The sequence below is a fragment of the Cydia amplana genome, chromosome 14 (genome assembly GCF_948474715.1).
Source record: "Cydia amplana chromosome 14, ilCydAmpl1.1, whole genome shotgun sequence".
Classification (NCBI taxonomy): domain Eukaryota; kingdom Metazoa; phylum Arthropoda; class Insecta; order Lepidoptera; family Tortricidae; genus Cydia; species Cydia amplana.
The window spans coordinates 9,070,328-9,093,194 of record NC_086082.1 but is presented as its reverse complement, the minus strand read 5'-3'; the positions used below and the strand labels follow the sequence as shown (position 1 = coordinate 9,093,194).

Sequence of the window (22,867 nt, the reverse complement as noted above, 5' to 3'; positions counted from 1 at the left end):
CATTTTTAATTACTAAAAATTCTATTAAGTGTTAAAGTTACTAAAAGTCCAACTATGCTAAATCCATTACTTAAACGTACTATTTAAATACTTTGTATAATCAACGAGAAGTATTGTCAGTAAAGCATCTTAAATTGATCACATTGAAAACTTAACCCTAAATATTTATGATGTTGGGAAAACGAAGACAAAGCGACCGGCGTTTTTAAAACTATACTAGCTAGAGGGAGACGCAGCTATTTCTGTAGTTGCGCGCTCGATGAGTGGGCAGAACTCGCCCCTCCAGCGGCGCAAGAGTCTGTTTTGGTACAATACTCGGGTGACAAATATTTAACATTGTTTCAGCACCTACTGAAAATACTATTTTTGGTTTATGTTGATATAGATTTTTAAAGTAAGATCCATTCATTCTTATTTTGAATAACTAAATACTATGATTCTTGCTAATAAGATATTTTTAGCTATATTTTATTATTATGCTAAACCATTTATTTTTGATTTTAAGTACTTGAACAAATAATATTATAGTTATAAATGTTCGTAAAAATATTAAGGAAACGAAAAAACCGGCAGACATGACGGCTATTGTGTCCTAAATTTCTCGGCACATGGGTTTACTACACACTTGACATTTGTACAAATGGGAGTGTATCGTGCACTCACTCACACAGTAAAGACCCCTCTATACTCGAACAGTGTGCACCGAAACACCGACTAGAGCCTCTGAGGCGAAGCTCACTCACACCAGCGCGCTACACCCCGTCCGTACTAACACAGCGGCACTCTCAGTCCAACACAACCTCCTCTACTGCACTCACGCGCAGAAAAAAAGATAACGCGATCTATCGATCTTTTTTTCAAACCAAAAAAACTCCGTCTGATAGGCTTCATGGCTAATAGTCGAATAAGACAGACGTCTACAAACGAACGCGTCCGCTGGCTCGAATACCTACTATTTATTTCAATCACAATATTTATGACAGCGTAATTAATTAAACATGTCGTTTTAATTATGTAAATACAAATGGACGATAATCAATTTGAATTATGTGTTTCGATCTCGTTCGGTTAATTTAATGTAAACAGATATTTATCAATTAGTGACGTTTTTACGGTGCTAATGTTTTCATGGTACGGAGCTTTGTTATTTTTTGTTGAAAGCTAATTGTGGTGCGGTTTGATGTCGATCTGAACGATGACCCGCGAGTGCCGGCTCCGTGCGGTTAGTGCCTGAACTAGAACACGGTTAGTGCCTGACTCGTCGCCTATGGAACTGATCTGACTCTGACATACCATTATGGAACGCCACCAAAATGGTATGGATGTGTGGGTAGGTAAGGGTATATTTTAGTATGTATTAATAACTTTAGATATCATATTACCCTTTATTCACTGATAGAGATTTTTTTTCTTGGCTTAATTGGCGTTGATAAGTGACAAATTCAGCATAAGGTACAGCTTTATCGATTGTTTCTAAGGCAGAAGCGCTTTTATCACAACCATCAAAGTGGTTATTTTTGCCTGAAAACCGTAGATAGGTGTATTAAACAGCACTTTATTTATTATTAGAGTATTAAGTTAGATTAACAATGAAACTGGGTAAATTTTGCGTAGATATTGTTTTATTTTAGGCTTTATTGCTTTATTGAAATTAGTTTATTGTTGTATTAACAACTATAGATCAGTAGGTGTCGGAAAAAATTGTATTATGTAATAAAACGCCTGTAGCCGCTTTCTTTGATTTTGACTATGTATCTACAATTGTACAGTCAGCAAAGCAATAAAATTAACTTCGCAACGCTGTATGCAAGGATGCTAAAGCTATCTATAAGTTTTGCAGACTGTAGGTTTCTTGATCTTTTTATACTATAATTTAATATAAAATAGAATATTGTAGACATAAAATTAAGTACTTACTAAAAATAACAAGATTTATATTATTAGCAGGTATCTTGAGCTTTAGGTACTTTTTAAGGTTAAGTACATTTTAAAATGAAGGATAAGGATTTTTTATAAAAATATGCGTCAAAAAAATCTGCGTGCGTTAATTTTCATTTCCCGTCATTTAGTGCTCAGACGCAGTATACAAATTATGTTTAAAGCATGAAATCAATGGGAAGCCTATAATTCTTATTAGAAGGTAATTGGCGTCCGGTTAACAAAACGTTGTACCGGACACTGATTATTTAATAACTAATGGATATCATAAACTTCAGTCTCTTTTCATTAGTATATTTTACCATCAAAACCCGTTTTAAGTGAAGTTCTCTAGTAAAAACTAGTTTTCCGTAACGCCCTGAGCCCGTACCATGAGTCACTGACAGTGTCAAAACTGACATATTAACGTAATAACGTAATTTACTTTCTTAACATCTCGTTCGCACTAATATGCAAGTACGAACGAGATGTATAGAAAGTAAATTACGTTCTCGATGGCTTTATGTCAGTGCCAAACTGATAGTAGCCGTAGTGGTGAAAACAGGTTTTCAGTAGTCAAAACTAGTTTCCCGAATTTCTGTGGTTTACCGAACCAATAGTCAAAACTATTATCACCGGGACTCTTTGCGAAAACTAGTTTGAACTATCTAAAACACGTTTTCAGTGAAAGCGCGTTTTCACTAAAAACGAGTTTTGACGGTACCACATATACACGTATATTGCATATTGCACCATTTGCTTCAACCTTCAATTATATACCTTAGTTTTTCTAGATATTACATAAACACTTGTAAACCATGTTACTTAGGTATCATAAAGACCTTAATTGACATTTTTAGTGTCTTAGTCATGTTTATATGACATTACCACGATTTCCATTCAGACTGTAAAACTGCTATACCTATGCATCTGTAAGTACTTACTTAGTACCTACTTGTGTTTTATCATAGAAATTCCAGTGATACCTCTTTGTTATAAAGTTGCAGTTAGAAATTTCCCTTATTGCCCAAATTGCCAAAGGGCAATTTCTACCTCTTAATTAAGGGTGAATTCAGAATTGTAAAATACGATGCCAATATAAGTATTCAGGGCCGGATCTAAGGTAGAGCGAGTGGAGCGGCCGCTCTAGGTGCCGGATGAAAAGGGGGCGCCAAAAAGGAAAATGAGAAAAAATAAAGTTTTTAAAGACGCAAGTGTGGCGGGGGCCCAAAATACACTTGAAAACTTCAACGAAGGGCGCCAAAACCCGATTTCGATCTATCCTGATCAAGAGTCGAATCTGGCCGGCACGGAATGCACGTTAAATTATCATCAAACATTTAAAACTTCAGCTACATTTCCACCAATCCCCACAGGGCAAGGGCGCGTCAATCAGCTCGGAGGCCTGTTCATCAACGGCCGGCCGTTACCCAACCACATCCGGCTGAAGATCGTGGAGATGGCCGCGGCGGGCGTGAGGCCCTGCGTCATCTCGCGCCAGCTGCGCGTCTCGCACGGATGCGTCTCCAAAATCCTCAACAGGTATCAGGTGAGCATCAACTTAGTATGTCGAAAGACCAAGTCATCCTCTTCAAATATGGTGCCTTTGACTGAAACCCATCTTGTAGCTTAGTACCATTCCACCTGCTCAAATATGTGGAAATTGTGGAGCAACATGGAAACTATGATGGGGCAAAACGTAGAACGTTAGTTGACCGAAGACTAGGCACCTAATCCTGTTAAAATATAAGTAGTATCTTTGAACTAAAACTCTCTCTTGTAGCTTATTATACCAACACTTATCAAAATCCTTCCACATGCTCAAATATATAGAAAATATGGAGCAACGTGTAAAATATGATTGCGCTAAAATCTTAAACATAATTAAATTATCCGTTCAAATAACGATCTTACTGTTTAGGCTAGACGTTCCAAATTGCAATGGCATTTTTGTAAAGAAACTTCACTCCGAGTTATTGCAACTAACGCTTTTCTTACCATTTCTAATACGGAAAGAAAACACATGCATTTACTCATCATTTACTACATACCTACAAATCTCTATCGAGTAGAGATCGTAAAATCGTCATGTGGGACGACGACTAGGCAGCAAACACTCCTACACAATGAAATTGTTCGTAATAGATAACATGTAGTTGTAGCTGTGCATTTAAAATGTCGTGCGGGACACGTAGGTCGAACATGGATAATAAAATTAATAAATTTATACCTAAAGGTCAAATTCAATATAAAATATCGAGAGTAAATAGACATCTTTTAGGTAAGCATGTTCCATCCTAGACTGCATCGGCACTTACCATCAGGTGAGATTGTGGTCAAATGCTTACCTATTTCTAATATAAAAAAAAAACCAGAGCCAGGCGATTATGATACATCACTTCAGATCACTTCGAATGGTCAACACAATTATTTACACCTTATGAGCACTGTATATAAGAGCAAATAAACGATTACAAAATGAGCATATTTGTTTTGAAATTTCTAGACCAAGTGTTTTTTTGAAGTGAAAACTTCTTTAGCGGCGCTGGGCACTTTTTGAAGTGGGGAAAAAATGATAAACTCTAGACAGCGTAAGGCGATCACGTGACCGTAAGGGGCGTAAGGCGATCACGTGACCGTAAGCCCCGTAAGGTGGCCACTCATAATTTAAATGGCATTTAAATCAATAAAGAAAAACTCAATGTTATTTGACATTTATGTTGTGGACTCCTTTTAAAGACTCTTTACCTATGTTGAAATTATTTGACGTTGTCATGGCAGTATGTAAATAAACATGTCAATGAAAAAGTGTGATCTTACTTGAGAATGATAATAATATATAATAAATAAATAGAATACCTCCGCTAAACGTATGTATCGTGTTACCGGGCGTCGGTAACATAGTGAGGTGAGTTTTCACTTCTATCGGCACTCCCGGAGTGCAACCGTTGTTGCTTTTTTTCATAGAAGCATCTGAGTAATTCAGTAACTAACTATTGGTTTTTATTTGTTTTCGTTCTCACGTCGCGCGTTTCGCACGGCTGACTCGGCTCCTCAAGTCAAAAGGTACTCGCTGGGTGGGGAGTCCCTACTAGAGACACACTTTTTAAAATATACGTTGTAGGAGTGATCAGGCTTCTTTCCTAGAAGAATTGTTTCCCTTAAATGATTAAGCATGTAATTTAATGCAAATACCCATCTATTTTTTTGCATACCTTTTAATTATGAATTTGAATTTGTTAACATATTTTTAAAGATAAAATAAAAAAGTGTTTAACATATTTTCCACTATATGAAGGACAAGCCCTTCCCAGAAAGTAGCCATTTTTCTAAAAGCCCTTTAGCAATAAGTCATGACCTAATTTATTTTTTTTACAAGCAGAAACGTCTGCGACCGATGCTATTAAGCTTAGAATTTTAAAAGTGGAAAAATTACTGTCTTGAGTGAGACTTGAACTCACTGCCTCTGGATAGATATTCCAGCGCTCTGCCATCTGAGCCACCAAGACCGTGAGTTCAGGTTTCACCCTAGACAGTAATTTTTCCACTTTTAAATTTATTCTAAGTCATGACCTTTATACATAAGAATATTAAAGCCCGATTAGAACCTTTAGTGTATAAGAAAAATCCTCCAATATGTTATTAGGACATACAAAATATGACCTTTGATTACGAGTATTTGTTCAGTATTCTTAACGTTCGAATTTACTTTTAGGTACCCCTACTCGTATCTAACGAGTTTACCTTTTTTATATTGATGAAAAAGGACAATTTCATGTAATACCCTGAAGTTGTATTCGACTTCATTTTGACAAACAGATTTTCACAAGTTTTCACTAAGGTAGCCAATTTTTTTTAAATCATGTGTAAGAGCAGAACGAGGTATTTTATGCGGAATTTTATTAAGTAAATAAATTAAAATAATCCCAATTGGTACAGGTTTCGCAAGTGTCTAGTAAAAACCTTTTTTCAAATTCCTTCAAATTATTATTGTTTGATGCAATGGTGTCAAAAATTTGAACATACATATATTGTGATATAATGTATTCTGAATCGGAAAATTTAACAACGCGTCATTAAAATTTAAATTTGGCTCATGAATATTTGTTATATAGGCAGCATTTAAAACTATAAAAATAAACTACGTGGTCCAGATTACTACTGCAGATACTACTACAGCGAACACAGCCAGTTGCCTGCTAGTTGAATTCCGCTGGAACGTAATTCGCTTGTCGGTAAAAAAAAAGTATACAAGGTGTAACAATAATAGTGGGGATCCATTTAAAGGCATTATTCTGTATCATGCTCTGATAAGGAAAGAAAAGAAAAAAAAATCGCTTCAAAATTTTTTTTTCTTTTCTTTCCTAATCAGTGCATATTATTAAATTGTACAACGGGACTTAATCGCGTATACAATTTAATAATGTGTAAAAATCGTGAAAGTTTAAATCAGTGTTAATCAGAGCATGATACAGAATATGCCTTTAAAACGAAAGAAAAGAAAACAAAATTCGCTTCAAAAAATTTTTTTCCTTTCTTTCCTAATCAGAGCATGATACAGAATATGCCTTTAAATGGATCCCCACTATTTTTGTTACACCTTGTATAATTTACCGTAAAAACCCATTTTAAGTGAAAATGCTTTTTCCGTTGTTAATATTTACTATATGTAGTTTGCGCAATGTGCCTTGGTGAAAACGCGTTTTCACTAGTTAAAACTAGTTGTCGCAAAGTGCCTTGGTGAAAACTAGTTTTAGCTAGGATTTTCAATCAAAACTAGTTCTCGCAAAGTTGAGTTTCTTGGAAAATGTGTTGAATAACGAATTCAAAGCTTGTGATAAGCGAAATTGAATTTATTTCACTAGCTCAAACACATCATTCTAATGATTTAACTTTTGATTCACTCCTTGCATTTCCACGGCTGGTCAACCGTCACACAATCGCCATTGATCCCCGAAGGTTTCACCATCACCACGCTGCCACGGGGAACACAAAACCACAATAATGGCGATTGTTTCGCCCAGGAAGCGTTTAGCCACGCTCCGCGAGTATAAGCTGCGACCTTTGATAGTGCCTGTTTATTACCACTATTGTGAGAAAATTAGCTTTTGGTAACTACCTCGTTCATTAATATGTATGTAGAGCTCTAAACGCACGCAAACCAGCCAGAAAATTACGATATGTTTTGCGTTAGAATTAATGAGAGCACTCAGAGCACTGGCATGGACATTTTCAGACAACTGTATTAACGCGGCAGCTTTATATCTACGAGTATTTTAATGCTCACCCTTGAATACAATGGAGGTTTAAATTTCGCTCAAATTTACCCGTTTTTAAAGCGCTTAATTACTTTTCTATAGTGCATTAGGATAACTTCAAAAAATCCAAAAACATGGAGCTTACACAGGCCCAATGTGTCTTTGTAAATGTTGCCAAACCGTGTACCCAGTTTTTTTTTCTAATCATAATGACATTCCACGTACATAAAATATGTACCTGCAACTTTTAATCTAATTAATTCTGAAATTACATCTTATCTTCATATTCATAAGCGAACTTGTTAATTATTTGTACTAGATATAAGTTTAAAAATGTAATGTATAAACTGTAACTATGTAAACTATATAAATTTAATGTACCTACTACTACATATTTAATGGCTCTAAACATAACGCGTAAACGTGGAGTCACGGGACAGGCTTAGCCTAGTGTGATCCACAAAATTGATGCATATGTAATTGCCTGATTTCAAAATAAAATTTTACTTAAATTTTTACTTTTATATGGTACGTTGTACTTCTATAATTCACATCGGAACATAGCATGAACCGTGACCAATTCCAAAAATATTATTTCGCTGAAAAGTGAAACCGTTAATGTGAAAAAAAAACTTCGGAACATTTCGAGACCTTTTGCTAGGTATTCCAAATACAACACGAGACTAAAAAAAGCGGACAAGTGCGAGTCGGACTCGCCCATGAAGGGTTCCGTATTTAGGCGATTTATGACGTATAAAAAAAAAATACTTACTAGATCTCGTTCAAACCAATTTTCGGTGGAAGTTTACATGGTAATGTACATCATATATTTTTTTTAGTTTTATCATTCTCTTATTTTAGAAGTTACAGGGGGGGGGGGACACATTTTACCACTTTGGAAGTGTCTCTCGCGCAAACTATTCAGTTTAGAAAAAAATGATATTAGAAACCTCAATATCATTTTTGAAGACCTATCCATAGATACCCCACACGTATGGGTTTGATGAAAAAAAAAATTTTGAATTTCAGTTCGAAGTATGGGGAACCCCAAAAATGTATTGTTTTTTTTCTATTTTTGTGTGAAAATCTTAATGCGGTTCACAGAATACATCTACTTACCAAGTTTCAACAGTATAGTTCTTATAGTTTCGGAGAAAAGTGGCTGTGACATACGGACGGACAGACAGACGGACAGACGGACAGACAGACAGACATGACGAATCTATAAGGGTTCCGTTTTTTGCCATTTGGCTACGGAACCCTAAAAAGCCCTGAAGCCATCATCAAATCGCCGCGTAGCGGTTGACTCTTCGTTGATGTACCTAGTTTTTTTTTCTTTTTTAATTCACTTCCTTTGCTTTGACTTCATGTCCTACGTCTTCTATAGGGCATATGATATATATTATGTATATTAATAGTCGTCGCACTATAGTAGTACCTTATCTTCACCTACATCGGTACGTTGATCGGTACAAAATTTCCCGCTCGCCTTAATTAATCCAAGTCTAAAGATTACCAAGATTAAAAAGACTAACTGAACTTGCGTCTCGTCTAGGAGACCGGGTCCATAAGGCCTGGCGTGATTGGGGGCTCGAAACCGCGGGTCGCCACTCCTGAGGTAGAGGCGAGGATCGAGGAGCTCAAGCGGCAGAATCCGGGAATATTCTCCTGGGAGATTCGGGAGAAATTGATAAAGGTACGTATTGACCGTTCATACTATTGTATTTTAATATTTGCAAAGGTCATACATATTCATTGGGAGTGCAATATCGTTTTAAAATTAACCCGAAAAATTGCGTAAGAATTATTGTTAGTTACGTAAGATCTATAGGTACTTTTAGGAACTATTCGAATGAATAGAAACAATAAAATACTGTATGTTTGTAAGTAGTGTATAGGTACTATAAAAAGGTCTTCCATTCCATTCGACTTTGAGTCTTACAGCTTGGGCGGCTAGATGTTAAGAAAGGATTGTTAGTCTATATACACACACAAATAACACGGTTACTCTTGGTCTGTTTTAGAAATTTTCTCAAAAACTGAAAACTAAATAGGCAGGTATGTAAGAAAATACTATATTTACCTACTTTTACAAGCAGTTGTGATTGAAACAATTAATACTGTAATTAATGTTCCTTACTTTTGTATTGCATGCTCGAAAACTCAAAACACTATTAAACTGAACTGTAACTGTAGAAAACTTGAATGATATTTTATCAATATAATATCCATGTTAAAATTATGTGTTTATTGCTATGATTTACAAATATTTACAAACATGGTAGACGTTATCCTATTCCAGCGGGCTCAGCACGGTTCCATTTTTATCGACTATATCACTGCCCGTCACATTCGCACTTACATACTTGTTAGAACGTGACAGGCATGGTGATAAACGATAAAAATGCGACCGTGCTACTAGGGCAGATTACATATAAGTATGTATAGAAAATTTGTAACATAATCCCATGGAACGTATTTACATACTTTTATAACTTCAAAGCTTCAGTCCCCTTTGTGCTCCCCCTTATCCTGCTTAGTTACATGTTTACTTAGGTATTCCTTTTAAGTCCAGTATGCTATAATCCTTTAAATTAAAACATCCGTGCTTGCTTAACCTAGAGCAACATTCATCCAGAATAAATTAAGGCAAAGCAAAAAGGTTTTCTCTCTGTAATTTATTTTAAAAACTTGCGAGCTTTGTACGGGCCTCTATTCCAGAAGTACAAGAATATCATACATGCATTGGATTAGTAACTTACTCGTACGTCCTGCTCTTACACATAACTTTGTCGTGAACATAAGCGAGAGAATCATTAGCCATCAAATTCAATTTCTATTTTGACTTTGGTAGAATACATGCCTACAACTTTAACAGAACATTTATTTTTATTTCAACGAGGTATTCCGTCTCATAACCCAAGAAATTAAGCGTTACTGAGGTCTAAATTTACCCAAGAGTTCTTCGTGTAATTAAAATGAAGCGTAACTATTGTAGATAATTTGCGCGGAATTTGTTTGATTTATACAAAACAAACATACTGACATGCTTTACTTTCACAGAATATTAAAAATTAATCTAGCGTGAACTCATTTTATTTTATTCAATTCAATTCAATTCATTTATTTGTCGAAAAGCAGGTAGTGTTATTAACCTGAGAATTCGTATATATCAAAGTAAAGTCACTAAAAGTTTTGATTTGATTGTACCTATAATTCTTTCGAAAGGAGATTTTTCAACGATTACAGAAATAACAATAAAAAGCGCGGCAATTGTTTTTGTCGAAAGACAAAAACAGTTGTGAAATAGTTTAACATTAGAATAGCACTTTTTTAAACAATCAGTAAGTTCGTGGGCGGTCCGCAACTTGCCGGCTAATTTGAGCAATAGACAAAAACGACAACCGCGAGATATTTACATCGCGAGAAAGGTATCTAAATAAGGCACTTGTCCCACCGCTGATGAATAAGCGACATGTAAGCGACTATGTGCATCTGCATGGAGGCGCAGGGAACAACTAGACCCATTTTACTCGTACTAGAAATACAGGATACAATTCCTAAAGTAGGTACGTTTACATATAGTCTAGAGACTCTAGAGATATTTTAAAATAAAAATAAAATAAAAATTAGGAATTTAAATATCCGAGGTTCGCCTCAGCTTTTTGCTCAAAACATTGTTATGATTGTGTAAAAAATCCATAACAAATTGTGTAGTTACCAATAACCTAGATAAAATTCTGATGCCTAAGAAATTGAATAGAAAACTTTTTCTTAGGCTTGTAAAGAAATGTTACTCTAGTTAGTATCTGGGGGCACGGCTGTGCCCCCGCCAAGTCGAGCAAAACAAAGAGGCACGGTCGTACCATCCTTTTCTCGATCTCTGATTTTTTGGATAGATGACCTAATAATTATATACAATTCTGCAATGCAGGCGAATAAAATAAGAATAACTTTATAAGTAGGTATAAAACCACATTTAGAATTATTCTATGACTAGATACAATCTAACATGCCTCTGAAGAAGGTATGTAGTAAATTAGAATAACCTAATCTGTAACTTATTAGGTAGCAATAATTGGATTGATTGTTATATTACAGGGTAGCAAAGATGCAAGCAACGTTGCATTACTGCACTCTGTAGTGTCGCTGTTTAAAGTAGAGCTTTCCCCTTATCAAGCAGAATAGGCACACTGAACGTTGTCGTGCGGAAAAAACCTGGCCTCAAGCTATTTATACCTCTACATTTTGAAGAAACTTGCTTGCAAAATATACGTAGTACGCAAATGAATGTCATATCACGCACTAACATAATAAATGAAACATATTATTCTCAAGCATTAATCCTTTTCTTAATTGCTATGCAATAGGAAATGTAACCTAAATGGTTAAAAACGTTTGCAAGTGCCCCAATATAAGCTGGAAGGTATATTAGTTCGTATTTAGGTAATAAGTTGTCACTAAATTTTGGAGTTCTATGCTTTGGTAATATTTTTATCTTAGGTATCATCATGTGGTTCGCGAGTTTACCACTTACGACAAATCCGAAAAGTAACAGTCAATTACTAATTTTGTTTAGGGTTGCCAACTTCGCCTTGTAAAAACATAATCATGGGTTGCAGGAAGGTGTGTCGGACCCGCCCAGCATCTCGTCCATCTCGCGGCTGCTGCGCGGAGGCGCGCGCGACCCTGACGGCAAGAAGGACTACAGCATTGATGGCATCCTTGGAGGTCAGTTAACCTTTTCATTGCTCATGACGCAGTATTGGTACAATACGTCAATACCCAAAAAAATAAGTACTATAGAGTTAATTTTTTTGATTCTGTCAGTATTTGAAATACATTTTTTTGTATGTACATTTGTACATTGTACGGTTTCTAGCACTCAATTTCTTTAACTTGTTTAGAAAATATGATTTTTATGTTTTTTTTTTGCGACATTGTTGTTTTGATTTTAATATGAATATGCAGCGCAAAGACTATGAAGTTGTATAGATTTAACTGTAAATTGAAAATAGATACTGGATTGAACTAATAGCTTTGGCGGCTGAAGTCATAATCTACCTAATAAAATAAATCGGTTCGTCCGATCGTTTTTTACATCGTGATAATATTGAATTATTGCTCAATTTTTTCTTTTATTTATGGGAAAACATACAACATTTCTAAACACTATAAACTTTAGTGATCACTACTCGTAAAACCGGAGTAGAGGCGATATGCAGACATTTTTCACTTAAATTAAATGTCAAGAAACCAGTAAGAAACAGAATTTATGAGCAAAATGCAGTTCGCTGCAAACGACCTGTTGTGCAGTAGCAGCCCCGAGAGATTTCTATTTGTATAGGTTTTTAAATATATTTTTCCATGCTATGCTTGTGACCTGCAAATGTTTGCCAAAAGTATCAACGTAAACTTACTTCCGTACAAAACCTCTTATACCGCAACCGCCCTAAACGTTGCACAATAACTTCCCATATAGAAAAACACTATTCTGCACGTTAATAGCTACAACTTGTCAAAGCTTTCACACGGAGTCAAAAAATTGATTTCCGCACACAAATCTCACATCGTCATTGTTGGCGTTTGAAATATTGGAGTTTGTTCTCGAGGCGTCTAATTAGGCGTCTCGTTTGGCGCGGGCCGGCCAAGGGGCCGACAAAGCTCGCCGCGCTCGCCCGCAGCGCTCTCGATAGTGCTGAAATCGCAACAATCCAGATAACATGTTTTGGTTTGTAACCATTGTTGCTATTCTGTACTCATTTTGTCACCAAGTTTGATTGTCCTTTGAGTCTCCGGCGTACCTGTCGCGTCGGATTTTCCCTGTCGGCGTTTCATGCGCCGCTTCAAACAGGTCGGCGTTTTTAATACAGGCAACATTGCGGCACTTTTTTGACTGACATTAATTGCTGGACAATCCCATTGCGTAATCTTTGATCACTATACGAACCCTAGAAATAGATTTCTATAATACATATGATATGATCCATTCGCCTGTCTCCTTGTCGTTGAGTCAATAAGTTGTAAGTTTGTAACGTTGTTCCGAAATTGATTTTCTTCCACGTTGAGGTTATCCAATGTAGTATGTACTTCGTATGTCTCTTTAAGAAACCCTCTTAGTAGCAATCGCATTGCGTAATCTTTGACCATTAGGTTCAAACCCTATAATAGATTTCTATAATACATATGTTATGAACTATTCGGCTGTCTCCTTGTCGTTGAGTCAATAAGTTGTAACTTGTAACATTGTTCCGAAATTGATTTTCTTCCACATTGAAGTTACCTATCCAATGTAGTAGGTATGTACTTGCTACTTAAAAGACTCAGAACATTTATTAATGTTCAAAGTGGTGAGACAGTCAATTTGTCTTGCGCATCTGCTGCATCGAGTGCTTGATATTTTCCAATATAAATCCAATTATAAATTCTAAATGCCTTGCTAGAAAGAAAATGACAGCTAACAGATATTTAACTTTGAATTCACTTAACAGCTCTCCGATACATCTTTCTATAAAGTAGAATTTCATCTTAAAACTGTAAGTCGTTAATTTTCTGTCGTAATATATTTTTGCATTGAGTCGTTCACTCAATATTTAAAGTCAAATATGTGTGTGAGTGTGTATGTAGTGTACCTAGTACAACAAATACGTCCATCAACATTTGATGTCAATCTTTCGCATTCGCTCTCCATTATCTCGCTAAGTCGTCGTAATCTAAAGTTTTAAAGATAAAGTAACTTTCACGGGAAACAAAAGAGTGTTGGATAAAATCTCCCATTTGTTTAATAACAGTGGTCGTTAGGGGCTAATGTCGCCGAGGCGGTGGCCGCGACGGACCATTATCGTAGGACCTCCATGACGCCTTTATGTGTTCCCATTTAGACAGGTTACATGACGCCTTTTTGTTGCGGTGCAGTTAAATCGGGGGCCCATTTATAGGTACTTGACCTCCCGTTGCGTGTTAATCTACACCGCAAACTAAAACCGTAATCATCCACCAAATATCAACATTTTGTGGTCGATGTTGTTCAAACACATAATTGTTTATAATATTTGTACATGCACTTGGTTTTCTTAGGGTTCCATAGTCAACTAGGAACAATTAAAATCGCCATGTCCATCTGTATCTCCATCCGCGGCTTAGCTCAGTGATCGTTAACAGACACTAGAAAGACGCAATGCGGCATGGTTATAATATTATTGCATTTTAGGGCTACCTCCCTTAGACGTAAAGTGATTGTTGAGCATTGTATTTTTAGGTTACAAAGTAAATTTTTTAAATGAAAATCGAGTCGCTCTTTATTGATATATATTTTTTCTATGTATAAATAATGTTACAAGTTTCATAAATAATGTTCCTTGCATTTATAGTACCCGTTGTCTAATATGAACTACAACCGTGGATAAAACCTTGACACAGTCAATAATAACGTACAATACTACTAAGAGCTTTAAAAAATAAGTATGTAAGTAGACAAATGTACAACTGGTCCTAACCACTTGTGTAAAACTAACCACATAGGTATGTGTGACATATATTTGACTGACATTTATATCGCCGGGTTGTATTCACTATTTTGTCTCATCACATCACTCATTGGGCCCTCCCAGAGTGCCGCGAGCCTTTCCGGAAGTACACGACGGACTACAAAGAGGACCGGCTGAATAGCCCTCGACAATCAACCAACAAAATGTACAAATCTCTTTTAGTTCTCCTTAAAAGATCCTTGACTTCTTCATGATGATCCACTCAAATCGATTTATGGTCAAATATTAAAGTGTGTTATTGTAAATGTGCTGTATGAATGTGCAGGTATGAATAAAAATGTACCTAAATACATATAGGTACTGAGTAAAAATAACTCATCTCAAATTCAAACATTCCCTTTTCGCTACGCCGTACGAATAACTAATGGTTACTAATTAAGAAACCACATAAAAATATCAATAAAACCCAAAAACGCCCACCATGCCGCGGCGCGGCCCGAGTGTGGCTGCTAATCCGACCATCTGTTACTCTCTGAACAACCCGCTGAAACAAAGGCCAGCCCGGCCCTTTAATGAACCCAGATTATGAAGGTGTTAAACCGCCGCCGCTGCTCTTTCAACTCCCAAATTATGACTTTGAGCTTTGAGCCAAGCCGGCGGTCTTCACGGGGTCATATTTCGGCAATTGCTAAAGTTTATCCTGCCCTCTCCCACATTCAGGGCTCCCATAAACCTCTCGCCTTTCTTTGAACATTAAAACCCCTCATATATTCCTACGCGCTTTTTCTTTGAGCAGTAAAGATCTTTAAGACCGAGATTTAAAGTCGTTAATGGATGAGAACGATTTCTTGTTTTCGATACGTAGTAGAGTCGTTTTAATCTCATACGTTATGATCAGGACTCGGAACAAAAAAGACTCCAAATAAATCTGTCCCTGTCTCGCGGGCCAGCGAAGAATTTGAGCAATGTAAATCATTATATTACAATGCGTTGTTTTTTATTCGGTGTCGCAGCTTTTGTGGTTAGATATTGCCTCGTGCTTTAATGACTCTTCCGACACCTACGACGTTAATAGTGTATTTCCGTCGCGTTATGATCGACCGTTGATTTATGTATTTTCAGTTGTATTGCTCTCACAATTATCTTTCCAATAGTATCGTTGATCTATTTGAATTATTTATATAGGATAGAAATGGTCACATACAGAAATAATATAAGCTTATAATATTCACTAGCAAACCTAGACTTGCATTCACATTAGGCATGGTTTTTTTCCTCGTAGATAGCGATCGTATTCTTGCAACGCACGCGCCCATTAATTTTTAAAACGGTATATATGTATATCATAACTAATAACTTCTAATTCACTCACACAGATTTAAATTAATGAAATTTCAGCCGTTATGTTTGTTTAAAAATTGAACGACTAAGATAATGCAATGCAAAACTAATTATATGTAAATTTACAAGATTTAGTATAATGATCGTCAAATCGTAAACAAAGGTATAATGAATGGTTGTAATTTTTCGCAAGCTACAACCAATAATGTAATTTTGAATAACATGTTGTAGTACCTAAATACAACAACATTAAACAACAGAAAATGATGAATACTCCAAAACAACAGATTTTGTGGTAAAAACTTACAACATAAACAACCTTAGAGCAATCATCCCTAACCCTAAATTCGACCGCGTCACATTAAAACTCGCGTTTTCGTTTTGCGGCTCGTAAATTCAAATCGCAACACCAAAATATTGAATGGTGCCAAAATGTCACCAAACGCAAAGGCGCCGACAAAGCGGCCGCCGCGCTGGGTGTTCCTTGTGCCACACTGAGCCCCTATTTTTTCCATCTCATTCAATTTTGACTTCTTTCAAAAGGCTATTTAATATAAGCCGCATTCTTTAAAATCAGTTTTTGGGGCAAAGCCGCGTATTGTTGCATATGTTTTTTAATCTGTTTCCGTAGGATACCGCTACCGATTTATAAAATGAGATCGGCCGACCCGCGAGCTGACGGTTCTTGATTTGGGCGATTTAAAAACTGATGTGGGTTTTCACAAAAAACACTTTATTAATAACTAACGCGTGTTTAAAAAAACAGATGAAGACAAATTGCCGCGAGCTAATTTATTGCCGGGTTTAGATTAGGTCCCTTTAATTTATTGGTCCTATATATATTATTTCTAATACTTATAGTATAGGAACTTAAACCATTTCTTACTAAAGTAACTTCACGGCTTCCATTAAAACTTTCCGGACAGTTTTTATCATGTTATATTATGTACTCTACTCAACCCATTTTTGTCGCGAAAAATAGTGTTTGTATCTAAGAATCTATAAATAGTGCTATAAAATAGGATTTGTTTAAAAATCGAACCTAATACATATTACGTTTGATTTTTAAACAAATTATTGCCTAGTGTGGAGGTCAGTAAAAACTGTATCCAGTTAATATTTTTCTGAAATAAACGATTTTTATAGATATAATATAAATAAATATATTTGACTCTGCTGTTCTGATACTTAAAAAGATATTGAGGGTTATTTTACTGAAGTTAATTAATACTAATACTTAATAGGACCGTGGGCAAGGCGTCAAAATTGTAAATAACTTATTTTAATTTCTATTTTTAAATTAACCCTACATTGTTCTCCAGCAGGTCGCGGCTCCGACTCATCGGACATTGAATCCGAGCCAGGACTGACGCTGAAGCGGAAGCAACGGCGCTCTCGAACGACGTTCACGGGCGAACAGCTGGACGCCTTAGAGCGAGCCTTCCACCGCACGCAGTACCCGGACGTCTACACACGGGAGGAGCTAGCTCAGCAGACAGGGCTCACTGAGGCTAGAATACAGGTTTGTTTCTTCATTAGACTAAGTCAGACCAAGAGTTCACGTTGAAGAAGCAGATACCTATGCTCTTAGACATTCACAGGCTAGCAGCTGAACGTATTAGAAGTATTAGAACGAGCCTTCCCCCGCACGCAGTACCCGGACGTGTAGAGTACACGCGGGAGGAGCTAGCTCAGCAGACAGGGCTCACTGAGGCTAGAATACAGGTTTGTTTCTTCATTAGACTAAGTCAGACCAAGAGTTCACGTTGAAGAAGCAGATACCTATGCTCTTAGACATTCACAGGCTAGTAGCTGAACGCATTAGAAGTATTAGAACGAGCCTTCCACCGCACGCAGTACCCAGACGTGTACACGCGGGAGGAGCTAGCTCAGTAGACAGGGGTCACTGAGGCTAGAATACAGGTTTGTTTCTTCATTAGACTTTAAGTCAGACCAAGAGTTCACGTTGAAGAAGCAGATACCTATGCTCTTAGAAATTCACAGGCTAGCAGCTGAACGCATTTTAGAAGTATTAGATCGAGCCTTCCACTGCACGCAGTACCCGGACGTGTAGAGTACACGCGGGAGGAGCTAGCTCAGCAGACAGGGCTCACTGAGGCTAGAATACAGGTTCGTTTCTTCATTAGACTAAGTCAGACTAAGAGTTCACGTTGATGTAGCAGTGGTGGTCCTAGACATTCACAGGCGAGCAGCTGGATACATTAGAACGAGCCTTCCAATACCCGGACGTACGTTTCGATCCGGAAATACCGCAGATGAAGCAGCGATAGCTGTATGTATTTATTGAGGAACTGGTGCGAGATTTGTACGGTTCTGTCATACATATAAAATCCGCGCCAGCTTTCGTGAATAAAGCTATACTAGGAGAATAGAATGTGTACACTAATTTTTATCGCTCGATTACCTAAAAGAAATTTAACCAAACTTTTCACTATGAAAAGGCCGCTGTTTACAAAAAAGTAAATACAATTTTATAAACGTGGCATAATGCCTAAATTATTTGCCGCATCAGCGCATTTCTACTATGATTGATGTCTATTTAAGCATGACAAGCACTTCAAATTTTCTAGCTGGCAGAGTCCAAATTAAACAAATTTTAAGTGATAACAAATTCATAATTTGTTGACGAAATATGATATTGATAACACGCACCTTGCGGTTGTAGGCGTTGTAGCCACTATACACATAAATACTTACCTACGCCTACACGTCTCGCGATAATTCCTCGAGTAGATACTTTGCCATTACTTTCAATTCAGGCATTCATATTTAAAAAAATCATTTATCATTTATTTTAAGTAAGTAAATAATGTAGAGTAATTCAGTTGCGTCAGAAAAATTAAATTATTAAAATCCCATATTATGTTGAATGGATTCTTGGACATTTACACAGTTTAATAGCCATCCCTAATATTCCGGGGATAGGTACTATAATTATACAGTGTGAAAAAAATTATGGGCCCTGGAGGAAAAGTGCCTTAAAACCTTAAGTTAGCTCATTTTACTTAAAGGAAACATTCTTTTATTTTTAAAAAGAAACAAAACGACATTCGACATAAAATTTCGAAAAAAAAAAACAAACGAAGGGGCATAGCTGTGGTTGATATACTTTTGATTGTGTCAAAATATTTTCAATTATGTAAATATCCAGAGGGGAAAATAGGCACTACGTTTGTACGGCGGTTTCGGGGCGGTCGTCTAGTTTCGTATTAATGCGTTTTTCAAATAATTTTTATCCAGTACAAATTTTGAATCTACTTTAAACAAGAAATCAACGGAATGGAAAATATTGTAGGATTTAAATATCCCTAAAAAATGGATGATTAATGTTTAATTCCTTATGTATCTGAAGGTACTTAAACGATATACTTATAGGTATTTTACCAACTAAATAGAGGTGACAACATCTTTAATGACTGTATAAATTCAGTATCTTATACCTTTAAACAAGCAAATCTTGTATATTTATTTATTTATTGTATATATATTTCGGGGATCTCGGAAACGGCTCTAACGATTTCGATGAAATTTGCTATATGAGGGTTTTCGGGGGCGATAAATCGATCTAACTAGGTCTTATCTCTGGCAAGATCGCGCATTTTTGAATTTTTATATGTTTTCCGAGCAAAGCTCGGTCTCCCAGATATTAATACATATATTATGTAGGTATGGCGAAACCACAACCGCACGTCTGGCAAGTGTATTCAATATCGGGTTACTTAATAACTATGAGGAATAAACCAATACACACGAATAAATCTGCACAAAGAAAGTAACGTAGTATTTATTTTACTTTCAGGTATGGTTCTCAAACCGACGAGCCCGACTGCGGAAGCACACCGGCTCCAACACTGCTCCAAGTTTAAGCGGGTACTCGACACTACCCATGCCGCAGATCCCCTGCCCATACCCTGCCGGCGACATACCCAGTCTCTCGCAGCACCACCCTCAACATCCCGACGCCTGGCATCACCAAAAATACGCCAACTACAACCAACTAATGGCGCAATCTCAACATTTGAACCAAGCATTCCAAAGTGCCGCATTTCCTAGCACTTCTGGGGCCACGTTTGGCCACTTAGTGGGCGGCACTAATGGATCACCGCACAGTCAAATACTAGATCCAGGAGTACCAAGAAATGACTACGCGAGATACGACGTGTATAATAAGCCTGTTAATTATTTGCCCAAAGACGATGATGACAAAGTAGCTAGTGATGAAATAATCGAGCCTAGAGAAGATGGGTTCGTCAAACCGACTGAGGAGTATAGTAAAGCGTTGCCGCCGAGCGACTATAAAGTACCTGCTGATTACTCGAAGGTGCCCGACGGCCCCGCGCCGGCTTCTAATTGGAGTCCGTCACACAACTCCTTGAACATGAGCCTGGCGGGGCTGTCTGGCGAGTACAAATACATGAACGAGCCGTACGCCTTCCCGAACATCCCGGATCCTCTCACCCAGCACAACTACTCCAATCCTACCAATGCAGCAAACAAGTATTGGATTTGACAAAGTATTTTAAGCATTTATAAAGCTAGCTTGATAATTTTATTTAATTTATGTGTAAATTTTAAATTTAAGTATAAATCAATTGTGAGAATTTACCTCTATTGTGCATTCCTATTTTAGTAAATTATCCTAATACCAAACAATTGTAAATAGTTAAATAATGAAGTCAATAGTAAAAAGATATAAAAATAATTATATGTTGTCTTTCATTTTATTTTACTTTGTATTAAATAGATACTCATCTCATATACCTACTCAAATTGATGTTATTAAGTTAGGTGTACCTAGGAGTTTAATCTACTGCGAGTATAAATCAGGTAAACATACGAGGGGCGTTCAATAAAAAGTGAGAATGAGTATGTTATATACAACTTTTATTAAATGTTATTTTATTTTTCGACATAGTCACCTTTTAGCATAATACACTTAGTATATCTTTTTTCTAAACTTAATATTCCATTTCTATAAAAGGTTTTATCTTGAGTACTTAAAAAATCTTGTACTGCAGCGACTACCGCGTCGTCGTCTTCAAATTTCTTGCCTCTTAGGTATTTCTTCAATCTCGGAAATAGGTAGAAATCACTAGGGGCGAGGTCTGGTGAATACGGAGGATGCTAAAGGATATCGAACCCAGCATCACGTATTGCAGCCATTGCAACGGCGGACTTGTGTGCCGGTGCATTGTCCTGATGGAACAACACAATTTTCGAGAGTTTACCTCGCCGTTTTTCACGGATCTCATTGCGCAATGTTGCTATTTGTTTGGCATATAAAGAGCCCGTAATAGTGGCTCCATGCTCGAGATACTCAATCACTACGACCCCTTTACCATCCCAAAAAACAGAGCCCATGACCTTATCGGCAGATGGGCCCACCTTGAATTTCTTCGGAGTTGGAGATGATGGCCTTTTCCATGTCATAGACTGCAGTTTCGTTTCAGGGTCGTAATGATGGAGCCATGTTTCGTCCATTGTTATAAATCGCGCCAAAAAAAGTTCCCGGTCTTGCTGTATCAGGTCCAAAGCTTCTTGACAAATCTCGACTCTAGTTTGTTTTTGCGTGTCAGTAAGCATTCTGGGTACCCAACGCGCTGATACCTTTTTCATACCCAAGCGTTCATGTAAAATATTATGCACGCTCCCCGTTGAAATCTTTACATTTTCAGCAATAAAACGAACCGTGACACGATGATCCGCCAAAACTAAGTTTTCGACTTTTTTCACAATTTCTTCAGTTACTGCTGTAGTAGGGCGTCCGGAGCGGGGGTCATCCATGGTCGATGTTCTTCCACGTCTAAATTCGGCGCACCAATGTGTAACTGTCGAATACGGAAGAGCATTAGACCTTAAAGTGTCCCGTAAATCTAAATTGACTTGGTCCGTAGAAAATTTTTTCAAACACAAGTATTTAATAACGGCGCGCAGTTCAATTTTCTCCATTTTCGCTAACGTACTCAACAGCATCGCAAAGAAATCGCCGTATTTTTTTTAAAACAAAAAACAGTTAGTTTTTTTTTTCATGGCAATCAGCTAGATTAGCTTTACCGGCCAGTATTTACTTTCCTAATATTTAAAGAGTTTGCATCTCATTCTCATTATATATTGAACGCCCCTCGTATGCTTGAAATGCTTACGTGGCTGCTTATAAACTGAAAAATATATCATATACGAAAGAAACATTGACAAAGGCGTCAAGTGCCCGGGGCTGGGTTCAACGAACAAACCGGAGTCTTCTGTATTTGCAGCAGATACCTCTACCACTAGTCCACTAGTCTACTCGGATCACAGCGGTACCAGACGAAATTTCATGAGCACTTATATGTAACCTTGTAAAGGCTAAGGACTATTTAACCAACTCTAGGTAGAGAAGCATGTCCTCTTCTCTTGCCTCCTATCCGAATCAACAAAAAACATTCAAAGTAACTCAGGGATAGCGGCAGAGCGAGAGAGATGGCGCTGCCAGCACAATGTTCATGTCACTTTACGACAGTTTAACTGCGTCCGGTTTAAAACTTTTATGGAAGCACAATTAATTTGAAACCACCAAAATGGATAGGTATGGAAAATCTGAACGAGTAAAATAAATTTAGGAGTACCTATAACGTAATAACTACGCAATTGTTGCTATATCACAGTTGTCATGTAACGTCTCGCGGAATTTCCCAGCACAGTCACAAGATATTAAAATATTTACTTGATGATAATATATAATATTCAGTATTTGAACAAACAAGATCTTGATATATCACTAATTTAGTAGAACAAATAAGACTCAAGTAGCTAGGTAATTAAATTGTCATTAATATTTAAGATGACTTTTGATGAAAACAAAAA

At 36.9% G+C, this 22,867-nt stretch overlaps 1 protein-coding gene across 4 annotated transcripts; it reads left to right on the top strand.

Moving 5' to 3' along the window:
- The first annotated feature begins 550 nt into the window (after window positions 1-550).
- LOC134654090 (protein gooseberry-neuro) lies at window positions 551-20,717 on the top strand. 4 transcript variants are annotated; one of them, XM_063509514.1, is made up of 6 exons: window positions 551-1,330; window positions 3,294-3,466; window positions 8,731-8,871; window positions 11,798-11,906; window positions 17,326-17,525; window positions 19,824-20,717. In XM_063509514.1, the coding sequence occupies exons 2-6, from the start codon at window positions 3,377-3,379 to the stop codon at window positions 20,532-20,534; spliced, it is 1,251 nt and encodes a 416-aa protein (XP_063365584.1). In that variant the 5' UTR covers window positions 551-1,330; window positions 3,294-3,376; the 3' UTR covers window positions 20,535-20,717. The 4 variants fall into 4 exon arrangements, with proteins under 4 accessions (XP_063365584.1, XP_063365583.1, XP_063365582.1 ...); XM_063509513.1 differs by having other exon boundaries at window positions 551-1,334; window positions 8,734-8,871; XM_063509512.1 differs by having other exon boundaries at window positions 551-1,334; window positions 17,329-17,525.
- Window positions 20,718-22,867: the final 2,150 nt, after the last annotated feature.